Source organism: Cygnus atratus, chromosome Z, assembly GCF_013377495.2.
Source record: "Cygnus atratus isolate AKBS03 ecotype Queensland, Australia chromosome Z, CAtr_DNAZoo_HiC_assembly, whole genome shotgun sequence".
Lineage (NCBI taxonomy): Eukaryota > Metazoa > Chordata > Aves > Anseriformes > Anatidae > Cygnus > Cygnus atratus.
The window spans coordinates 71188648-71200921 of NC_066396.1; the positions used below are offsets into that span (position 1 = coordinate 71188648).

General features: G+C 40.0%; 1 protein-coding gene across 1 annotated transcript; it reads left to right on the forward strand.

The window, feature by feature from the left end:
- The first annotated feature begins 778 nt into the window (after positions 1 to 778).
- LINGO2 (leucine rich repeat and Ig domain containing 2) lies at positions 779 to 2713 on the forward strand. The gene has a single exon (XM_035563001.2). The coding sequence runs from the start codon at positions 779 to 781 to the stop codon at positions 2597 to 2599; it is 1821 nt and encodes a 606-aa protein (XP_035418894.1). The 3' UTR covers positions 2600 to 2713.
- Positions 2714 to 12274: the final 9561 nt, after the last annotated feature.

Here is a 12274-nt window from a genome sequence, read left to right on the forward strand (position 1 = left end):
CAAAGACGTATTCTATAAATCCTTTTCAGGTGTTTGGTTCTAAAAATCACGTAAAATTTCTCTGTGCTGTAAAAGCAAAGAATCAATTTGTTCTTAATACAAATTCTAATCAGAGGTGCAGTGGTTCTTTCTCATCTGAGCCATTGTGTTTCTGTATATGTGAACAAGCTCCATCTATTTATAACTGCATGCAATAAATGTTAAAAGGAATCTTTTCATTGTCAAGGAACTCTTTTTCTTGAAGATAATACATCATTAAGGTTTGCCTTAAAACACTGATGTGAACAGGAAAGGCAAAAGCCTAGATTTATATCACCTCATGGAGGCCTGGTGCTGTAAACACATCAGTAAGTGTGATTAGCCCTATTTACAGAGTGCATGGTGTTTATCTCTGCATTAGTTATAGCAGGCTTGTGGAGACCCACTGAGAGTGAGAAGAAAAAAAGAAAAAAAGAAAAAAAAAGAAAAAAAACCTAACATCTTTTACTGTTTTCAGTGGGAAAAGCTGTTTTGTCTCCTCTGATGTCTGGTTGGAAAATGTTAGATAAACGGGTCCTTTGACAAGCCCAATGTTTAGGAAGGAAAATTTGCTTTTTGTTGCTGTTGCTGTTCACAATAGGCTTTCTTATTTTATTTCAAATAAAAACACATGTACCTGCTTTGAAATGGCACTTAAAATTTGTCAGAGTTCTCCTTTTGCTGCAGACTTAACATGTTCCCTTTCCCATCCTCACCCCTACAGGCCCGTGACAGAGGGTTAGACCAAATCGGTGGAGTCATGCTTCACACAGCTGTATCTTGCTGGCAGCCGTTCCTAGGTCTGGCTGTGCTGCTAGTCTTCATGGGCCCCACCATAGGCTGCCCGGCCCGCTGCGAATGCTCGGCCCAGAACAAGTCCGTCAGCTGTCACCGGAGGCGCCTGATGGCCATTCCAGAGGGCATTCCCATTGAGACCAAAATCTTGGACCTCAGCAAGAACCGACTGAAGAGCGTCAACCCTGAGGAGTTCACGTCATACCCCTTGCTGGAGGAGATCGACCTCAGCGACAATATAGTCGCCAATGTGGAGCCTGGAGCCTTCAACAATCTCTTCAACTTGCGCTCCCTGAGGCTGAAAGGAAACCGTCTGAAGCTGGTTCCCCTTGGGGTGTTCACTGGGTTGTCAAACTTAACAAAACTTGATATAAGTGAAAACAAGATTGTCATTTTGCTGGACTACATGTTCCAAGATCTACATAACCTAAAGTCCCTGGAGGTTGGGGACAACGATTTGGTCTATATATCACACAGGGCCTTCAGTGGACTGCTTAGCCTGGAGCAGCTCACCCTGGAGAGATGCAACCTCACAGCTGTACCAACAGAAGCTCTTTCCCACCTCCACAACCTCATTAGTCTGCATCTGAAACAGCTCAACATCAACGCTTTGCCTGCGTATGCCTTCAAAAGATTATTTCGCCTGAAAGACCTGGAGATAGACTCCTGGCCCCTCCTCGACATGCTGCCTGCCAACAGCCTGTATGGTCTCAACCTTACTTCTCTCTCCATCACCAACACCAATCTGTCTGCAGTACCTTACTCTGCTTTTAAACATCTGGTTTACCTGACGCATCTAAACCTCTCCTACAACCCTATCAGCACCATTGAAGCAGGCATGCTCTCTGATTTGGTACGCCTGCAGGAGCTCCACATGGTGGGGGCCCAGTTACGTACCATTGAACCACATGCTTTCCAAGGGCTCCGATTCTTACGTGTGCTTAATGTGTCCCAAAACCTGCTAGAAACCCTAGAAGAGAATGTATTTCATTCCCCCAAAGCCCTTGAGATCCTCTGCATTAACAACAATCCTCTGGCCTGTGACTGCCGTCTCCTTTGGATTCTACAGAGGCAACCCACTTTGCAGTTTGGAGGCCAGACACCGATGTGTGCTGGCCCAGACAGTGTCAAGGAGAGGTCATTCAAGGACTTTCACAGCACAGCTCTCTCCTTTTACTTCACCTGTAAGAAGCCCAAGATACAAGACAAGAAGCTGCAGTACCTGGTAGTGGAGGAAGGGCAGACGGTGCAGCTGATGTGCAATGCTGACGGGGATCCGCAGCCCACCATATCATGGGTTACCCCACGTCGGAGGCTGATCACAACTAAATCAAATGGAAGAGCCACTGTTCTGGGAGACGGCACACTGGAGATTCGATTTGCTCAAGACCAGGACACTGGGATATATGTTTGTATTGCAAGTAATGCAGCTGGGAACGACACCTATTCGGCCTCCCTTACAGTGAAGGGGTTTACTTCAGACCGTTTCCTTTATGCCAACAGGACCCCTATGTATATGACAGACTCCAACGACACCAGTTCCAATGGAACTAATGCGAACACTTTCTCTCTGGACCTTAAGACAATATTGGTGTCCACAGCTATGGGCTGCTTCACATTCCTCGGAGTGGTTTTATTTTGTTTCCTACTTCTTTTTGTGTGGAGTAGAGGGAAAGGCAAACACAAAACCAGCATTGATCTTGAATATGTCCCTCGCAAAAACAATGGTGCTGTAGTTGAAGGGGAGGTTGCTGGACCGCGAAGGTTCAACATGAAAATGATTTGATGGTGTTCTGCTAGCAGTGCTTTTTCTGTGGCATTATAACCAATTAAACCAGCCTGGCATGTGGAATTGCTGGGCAGAAGCAGCTTAATGCAGCTGTCACTGTATCAAAAGGTTACATGGAAATGGAAAGACTATTTGTGGTTGTACAGCAGAGCCTCCAGACCTTGAGGCAGATATGTCAGGGCCTTTCATAGAACTGGTAAATTGTACTAACTGTTTGCATTGCAAATATTGGCATTCTGGGGATATCAGCAATGAACCGTTGGCTCATGCTCATGGACAATTGTTCAACATTTTCTACCACTACAAAAAGAAAAAGAAAAAGGAAAAAAAAAAAAGCCTACAGTGTAGGATTTACATACTTAAAGAAAAAGACACATTTGTCTAAAGCATACTCTACAGTGAAATTTGTATCTATAGATCTCATTTGGTAAAGAGCCTTGCATCATACCTTCTAGTTGGTTCAACACCACAAAAATTGTTTTTTTTTTTGTTGTTTGTTTTTTTTTTTAATATACATCTATACTGTGTACATTTTAAAGCAATACAAATGAGAGGTTGTGCTTTTAGATATCCACCAATACTGACCCAAGTGTGATGTCACCCTCCTTTTAACAACCATCTAACCCAAATTAGACTCTTGTAGTTACCAATTAGAAACAGCATAAAATATTTTTCTCCTCATGTAGAAGGCCAGAGATGAATAGTTGAGAGCAAAAATGCTCAGCTCTGTTGATCTTCTCTTCATATAAATATAAGGCATGTGCCTAGTTTTGATACAGAATGGAATATTTTTTATATCTGTGATATCACACTGGACCAGTTTACTGTAATGTAGCCCTGGATCGCACCCAGGGAAGGCAACCCACTAGATATTGCTGGCATAGAAGAGTTGAGTTCTACCCTGATGAGAGGGAGCTGTTTTTGTTAGCCTTGTTTTTAATTTCAAAGCTACTGTTAAAATGTTAATCTGTATGGGGCAAAAAGAAAGAAAGTAATACATTCTGCATACTCCTTGGGAAATATGGTCATCTTACTATTTGCAGGAGTGAATTAAAACTTACAAAAGCTTTGCTGCTAGGAAAGAACTCTTCTCCAATGCCAGTAAACTAGGGTTGTCCATGCATAATATGGGGATTATAATACTAAAATAATGTTTAAAACATGATAGCCTCAAAAAGGCTAACATACTGCCAGATATAATGAACCTCTAGCCACTGTCATTCTCATCTTGTATATTTGTAGATAACATATAAACGCAAAGCTAATTTCCAAGAACAGATTACTTAGCTATTCTTGATGCCATTTTAATAACTATGTGGTTATGTTTCTTTCAGGGGCAGTATATTAGAACAAGAGGTGCAAGTTTTTCCAGGTTTTAGAAAGATTTTTTAATGGGGAGAAGACGAAAGTGGAATGTTAGTTCAGTACAAGTAATCTTTTTCTTTGTTTTATGCCTCTAAACAAATCCCCAAAAGGCTCAGAACTGAAGCTTTATTCTTTATTCTTTATTGTAGATTCCACTGTTCTTAATTTGGAACTCTCAGCAATGGGAAGATACGGAGTTGTTCAGCGACCTCTCAATTTTCTAGCAATTATGAGCCATAGGTTTGTTGCTAAGTGGTTGATAACAAATACGATTTATAAATAATCGGAATTAACTGGAGTAAGGATAATAATGACTATGTATGTGTTTAGCCAAAAAGGATATGAAAATGTTGTAAGACAGAACATTCAGATTAATGTGATTTAAGGGCCTGTGTCCAATCTTAAAGTTAAATTTCAGCACTCTGAAACCAAAGTCAGGCTGGCCTGTAATGGGATGCTGGTGCTTCTAAAACCTATTATCCACATTCTTTGGCAGAGATTTTCTAAGCAGGTTAAAAATCTTCCACTGCTATCAAGGGAAATGTGCCAGAAGTTGTACAATCCAGCTGTGCTCCCCAGGTATATCCCTAATATAGCTGTAGGAAACAGGGCCAAGGCAGTTTTGAGAATCTCTGTTCTTAGTGGCTGATCTTTGGTTGCATCACTGCTCCATTTTAGGTCACCCAATAGAGAAGGATGCGAGGGTTGTTAGAATTTTCTTCACTTTAGCTGGTTTTAAGTTGCGCTTCATTTTGTTGCTTTCTTTTTTTGTGTGTGTTCTGAACTAGACAGCTGGAGATTTATGGAGATGCTTGAGATTAATCCTCTTTGTTCTATGAAGGTTTGTAAAATGTTAACAGGATTGAATAACCCCTGACTAAACACTAACACCAGGGAAATTGTTTTTGCTGATAAAATAACCACCGCACTGAAGCCCAAAACTCTACTGTACCTTAATGTGGGCAGTTAAAGAAACAAATGGGGATAAAACAAAGTGTTTCTGAACTGCCCATTAAAGACATTTGCATGTGCCTTTCCCTTGTAATTGTTATTTTTCAATTAGTAATCTATTACCCCTGCAGTCATTTCATGTTAAATGTTAAAATCAATGTTAAAAGCAAAAATTCTCCTAAATTCTAGACAGTTGCAGCAGATTGCTTCATATTAAATGTCAAAATAATAATTAAAAAAAAAATCCTAAAAAAAATCTAGCAAAAATGTGCTTTTAGGATTAATTATGAATGGCTGAATTCCCCTCTTTCCTTAGAATGTCTCTAAAAAGTGATTACATTGTTAGTGTACTGCAAGGATTTCTGAGCAGTAATGTGCTTAGTTACCTGAGTGAAATATGTCCTGGTGATGAAATTACTGCTTGCTCTGGCAGAGCACCACCTTACAGAGCTGTCAGCATTGTGTGTATTGCCCTGAGTTCAGTCAGTATTCAGTTTTTAAGAATCAGTGTTTGCTCCCTGCCTCTAGCTATGTTCTACTTTTTGCAGCCTACTTATTTCACCGTGAACTTGGCAAGGCATATGGCATCTCTTAACAGAAATAAGGAGAGCAAGACTCAGAGGCAGGCTTTTATCTTGCTCCCCACAGTCTTGCTCCCCAGATGTGTATTCCTGGGACACATGCTCACTGCAGGGTAAATAGAAGTGCAGTGCCAGGGTCAGACCTAGACAACCACCATTTGGGCAGTTTTTTGTTGGCTGGTTGTTTTTTTAAGAATAAAGGTACTGTAGCTGACTGCATGCCTACTCTGCCTCTAATGTGTTCCCAGTCACTTCTCCATCTGCTCTAGAGATCAAGGAAACTGCAGTTTACTGCAAGGGATTTGGAGCATATCAGAGGAAAAGAAACCAGCTATGATGAGACATCTGCCGCACATGGCTCCCCTGTCATTTACTCAGATGCAGGTGGACAGTGCATACCTGCCATTACATGAGGGAACGAAGGGGTTTTCTCTCCTTTTGACTTGCACACTTGCTGCTCCCTCACACTGGCACAAGGCCAAGCCTGGCCTTTCCTGCTGGTCAGCACAACAAGCCTCTGCAGAGCAGCAGTAGTTCTGCAAAAAGGGAGAAAACAGAGAAGGCTGAAACCAGCGGAGCCACTTGAGAAAGCAGGTACACTGTTATCTTTGGCAACAGTTCCTGTAAGTTTTGTGCTAACGTAACGTTAAGTTCGCACTAATATATTTTGAAGTCCACTTACACAGACGGATGCTTCGTTCTCTTCCTCTTTCATAACGAATGGATCCTTATCCTTCCAGAGTGAGTTAAAGAGGACACTGCAAGCAATGTCTTAAGAGCTTGCAATGATAAAAGGGTGACAACGAATAACCAGTGCCCCATCTCAGCCATATGTATAGATTTGGGGCTGCTTCTCCCTTTTTTCTTTCTTCCTTCTTCTTTTCTTGTTAACTTGGGAATATTCTTTTCAGAAAGGCTTAGCTTGTGATATCACCTCCATTAGATTCAGACTGGGGAGGCAGCTTTTGCTTTCTGCTCCCCACTCCTTCACCATTCATACACACTGCCATTGTCAACAGGGTCAACAGCTCTACACGCAACAGAAATCAGACAGGAGACATTGAGACCCTGGAGAACTGTTGATATGACCTGATGTCAATACGCATTTATTTAAGTAAACACTCTTTAATTAGGACAATCCCAAAGTTGATGTCATTCGTACTGCCATTCAATGTTTCCTTTATTTACATGAATGGTATGGTGGTTTATTTTCCTTATTTATTGCAGCATGGTACTGCATCACCTATGACGGTAATAATGATATCATAAAGAAAAGTAAGAAAGCCAAATTGTGCACTCAGCACCACAAATTGTAGTTGAGGTATATGAGACACAGTAAGAAGTCAGCGTTCATATTTAATGCAAAGTCATATCTAACTCTTGTGATTGAAGAAGAAAGTGGTATAGAGGAAATTTGGAATGTAGGCCATGTTGCAAATGAAATACATCAAAGATATGTATAAACAAGCTTTCCTACACCACGCCTAAACATCTGCTTTAGACATTGGTCTTTTCCATAAAAAAAAAAAAAAAACTTCAAGATGCAGGAATGCCAGAAGACCACATTTAACCCTTAGAAAGATGAAAGATTGGTTGAAAATCCAGTAGAACAATGAGCTTCTGGCTGCTTGGCAGCAGCAGTAGCTTCTAGCACAGAGAGCTAAGAAACCGCAGTCAGATAGTCATTTTTGTCATATCTGCTACATCATCCTGTGAAAAAGGAGTCCACTAGTCAACAATGAAAGGGCCAACCCTTATTCATTTTTCTTCAGAAAGGGAAACATTCATGTAAATAGGAGACTGGCTGTTCCACCTCCTTCCCCAGCTGTAAAACACACAGCAAGAAGTGAGGAAGGGAAGGCCTATTCTGGCATGGTTGTGTAATTACCTTTTTCCACTGAGTGATCCCAGTTTACCTGGGACTAGCATGATGACTGTGCTCTGTCCATTCCCATCCTCTCAGTTCACAATGCGGCTCGATATGGAGTTGCAGGGAAAGGAATACATGGACAAGCTGTCCGTCCTCCTGCAGCTGTAGCTTTGGTCTTCTCAAATACAAGAACCAGCATAGCCACAGTAACGTCGAAGTTGCAGTCCGCTGCAGCTGATCTGTAGGTTTGCCATAAGGCAGTGTATGGGCTAGCACTGGATACATGCTTTCTGACCTGGTTTCAGTGTCCCAAGTGACCTCCCTTTGCGCTGAAAAGACATAGTATAGAACTAAGGAAAGAAGAACTAAAAAACTATTTCATACAGTAATTTAAATGTTAATTGTCCCTGGAGGAGTTAAAGCAACATCTTTGGAAGAGACAAAAGGCCTGATTGCTGTTGAATCACTGAACAATGAAGGAGATTTTTCAAGTTAGCTGAGCAGTTTGGATACCCTATTCCTATCACCTGTAATGAGAATTATAAACTCTATTCTCATTGGCAGCTTAGAAAAATCACAGCTAGCTGGTTCAGTGATACATGCCACCTTCATGCCACAGTTTTCTAGCTCTGCCCTTCTTCCTTCTCAGTTGCAAATGATAGTAATCCCAAATGAAGATCTCTGGATTCAGTTTAGTTTCACTGTATGCTCCCATGGTTTTTGGAATTTGGATCTCAAAATACGATTGTAAACCCTCTTCAAACCAAAAACAGTAATAAAATATTGAAATAAGAAAAAAAAAAAAAAGAAGAAGCACAAGTAAGCCTCCTCCTTCTAACGAAAGAAACAAGCGTCTGTGAAGTTCTTATTGCTACTGAGATAGATACAAGCCAAAAGCAATCTGCAGGTTGAATGATTCTGACTCTTTTTTTTATTTTTTCTTTTTCCTTTTTTTTCACTAGAAGCAGGTGGTTGGATATAAGGCCAGCTGAAAATAGAATTCTTTACATATAGCCTCAGCGGAATGAGAAAAGAGCTGGCATAGGCAAGAAAATTGTTATTTCAACTTAAACTTAAGGATACTTTATCCTTCATATTCAAACAGCTCATAGAAGAGTATAAAAGAGCAGACTTTTACCTCATAACTTGATTATTCTTATTTATTCAAACTGGAACCAAAATTGTCATGAAGCAGAAGTGTTGGAACAAAAGACTAAAAACAGATTTTCTACTCTAGTGAAGCAGTATAAATCAGGAGAAATCCCCTTGACACCCATTCTGTTACTCCTTGGTTACACTAGAAATTTGATATAGGAATATAGGTGTTTTTTCGCTTTCTACTAAGGGGCTATAGTAGAAAATAAGCAGAAATTATGTTTTAATTATTTCTCACCTTGCGGCTTACCTTCTGTTCCGGATTGCTTTAATATTTGTCACTGTTAACTGAGCTGGAGAATTTGAAAACACAGATTCTGGGAACAAAAGAAAACAGGCAAAAGAAAAAGAAAGTCTGCCGACTTCTATGTGTGCTATTTGCAAGTCAACAGCACTATCTCCTCACATATAATCCAAGAACAATGAGATGAAATGTCAAGACAGCTGTGAAGATGGCTGTCAATTTGTACACGTTAATAATTTTGATATTCCAGAAAACAAAATGTTATTGCTTCTGAAATAATTCATTTATGCCGCTTTGATCCCTAAAAACAAATGACACTTTGTCCTCATAACAATGGGCACTGTATAAATAGGTAGTAAATGACAACACTGATCTGGTGAGCTTACAGCCTTATAGTAGGAAGTTGGCTTATGGGCAAGTACATATGATAGCAAGTCTCTCATTCTTTGGGGAGGGAATGCCATAGTTCATAACTATTAAAGTATCATCACAGTTACTGAAATCTATTTGCAAGCACATGTAGTTCATATGTATATGTTTGTGTGTGGAAAAAAAAAAAAAGAAAAAAAGTTATATTTGTTTTGTTCTTTTTCTTACTTCAAGTATTAAATGTATATTGTTTTTAAAAGGTGACAAGGTTAACCAGAAAAAATGTGTTGTAATTTATTTTAATATATATGATCATGAATATGGATGGGAAATGAACTAGCGCTGCTGTAATGATTCATGAAGCACATGACAAGTCGGGTTTGTCCATAAGTCCGCTTCATGTTTGACCAAAATACGGTAATATTAATGAAAAAAAAAAAAAAAAGATGTTTGTCAAGACAGTTGTCCTGAATGTCATTTTAAAATTTACTTTAGGGCTTATGTCATGACGTGTATCATACTTATCCAAAATGAAACCCAAATAAATAATTCCATGGAGTGGCAACATTTACTGGGAGAAGTGAAGAAAATTTACACTGCTTCCCTTCATGCAGCTGATCACATTTTTTCAAGGGGTAGGGAGGAAACTAAGCTGAGAAAAATGCAGTTTTCTCAGCACCAGTCCCAACATCCTTGGTGTCAAGTCTTCACAACAGGTAATGCACTCAAACCAATCATTCCTGAACTGAAAATATAAGCCATTATAGTCGGGAAGAGAATACTCTAGGTATTTTTCATGTGCTGACTTTCACTCCTCCCTCATGGCATGGAGCCCTGAGAAACAGAGAAAATCCCAGGTCATATTCAGACATGCTTTGGGATTTATTCTCCAGGCAGAGTATCAGACAGCCTGTTCCTTCACCCTCCCTTGAACAGCATGTGCAGATAATTGGTGGGGATACTGGTCAGCCTAATGTCAGAATGAAAAAGCCTGCCACATCCCAGTACCCTGGAGATAGATTTCACCAAGTGTATATCACTTTTTTTTTATGAAGGCAACCAATACTGCAAGTCTACTTCTGAAACATGTTTTCTAAGGAAAACACCAGTATTCAAACTTCGCTGTAACTGCACCACAGAAATTAAGTGGTGAAAGATAGAATCTGAGTTTGAAAGCTATTCCCAGCCTGAGGCCTGCCACGACCCACCAAATCTATGGCAGAGATCAGCTTCGAAGGACACAGGCCATAACTGGCCTGTGCTACTGATGCTACTCTCATTCGCAGCTAGTTGCTTTCACCAACAGAGGATTTTACTTACATTTTCTGGGATAATCTGAAATAAGGTTTATCAATCCTGAACCCGTTATCCTCTAAACCAGGGTCTTGTTCACTAGGAGGGGGAAACATAGTTGGTTTTGCTACCTCAGAAAAGGAAGATGCAGGCTGAAATCCAGATGGATTGCTGGGAGCAGAGAGAGACAGAAACTGAATGTGAGCTCTCCCAAACTTCTTGCAATCTGTTGCATCCTTTTGCATTTGACACCCTCAAAAGGTTTTGGCTGACTTGCATCACTGCACCCTCCTCCACAGTAGACTATCAAATGTCAAATGTCAAACTTCTGTGAGAGAAACTTAGATCATGTTAAGGATCTGCTTGATTTCATGTTATTTTCCTTCAGTCTGATCATCTGATTTACAGTCTGCAGTGTGCTGCAGTAGAGTCTTCAATATGACATGAAAAAACAACCATCGCACTACTACTGCATTGAGAACACTGAGTTTGCAAAGGACAGACTGGTTCCTGGAAGGCTTCTTCTACACTAAGCTTTACACTTCCTTAATGCAATTCAGGTTACTCTTTTGGACTACCTGATACTATCTCAAGAGGGGGAACTTGTTCCTATAACACAGGGTTTAATACACAGTTTCCAGTTCTTACAGTAAAGAAACCATGAGTCTTTTCCATGATAACCAGGTAAAGAAAAACCCTGTCACATCAGGTAATCTGTGACAAATTCATTGAAATCAGCCCCATTCAAGCTGGGGTCTGAACAGAAAGATTTGTGCTCTCCTGTTATATCTATTAATTTCAGAAAAAAAGATATATATACAGTATCTACAGTTAATTCATAACACACAAACACGTCTTCAGGTTTTCAGAAGCATCCAAAATTCTCTAGAGCACAGTTGTTTTCATAAATTTCAGAGAATATTTATGCTTTTACAGATCTACTATAAAAGATTCATCTCACAGTTATTAGCCCTATATTGGATACCAAGGTAACCTTTAAATAAATAAACCTGAGCATCCACAGCTTAGTTTAAAAAATGCCTAGCTCTAGAATTTTTGTATTTGAAAAGGGCAGGGGGAAATGGGAGCATCACACTATCTACCAATTAATAAGCTCACACTATCTACCAATTAATAAGCTCAATACACAAAGATGAAGTTATTCACACATGGGGGAAGAGAATTCCAGTGAATTTTCTGCATCATAAAACTTTCTCATATGAATCTGTAGATGGCTGGCTATAAAAAGGGCTTTATCCATCTCCTGTACTTTCTGGACTAGGGACTGGGGAGAGAGAGAATGGGGTGGGGATGGGGGAAGGAAGGCTGGAAGGCTGGTAACTCATGCTGGGAAAGCACAAATAAATCTGAACTAGTGCATTAAGAAACATGGAGTTATTGAAAAGGACCTGACCTTACTGCCCACAGACTCGGCAGCAGGCAGGGAAATTTGGTCTAAGTTCCTTCTTTCCTAGATACAGGAAATTCCCTAGGGAAAGCCTTATTCTTCCTCTGTTCTTTGAACGTTAAGTTTCAACTTTAGTATTCAAGGGGAAAAGTAATACAGTAATAAGTTAGTGAAATACGGGATTGGACTGCAGAAAGAAAAAGAAATTAAAACTAGTGTAAAAAATCAGATGACATTGGTACTTAGCACCTTCTCTAAGTACCTGTAGAATTATGTGGGTTTGCAGGAGCTGATTTATTAATTAATACCTAGGGGATACATTCAGCTAGTTTAAACTATAATCACCAGCTGGAAGATCTTATTTACCTCATCAGTCCCTAAAGTGGAAGTTATATTTTTCTGAGCTATTTTCCAATAACTTTGCTATTTATATAAC

Excerpts from the sequence above, each read along its gene's own strand:
- LINGO2 (XM_035563001.2), top strand. The coding sequence starts at position 779 with ATGCTTCACACAGCTGTATCTTGCTGGCAGCCGTTCCTAGGTCTGGCT.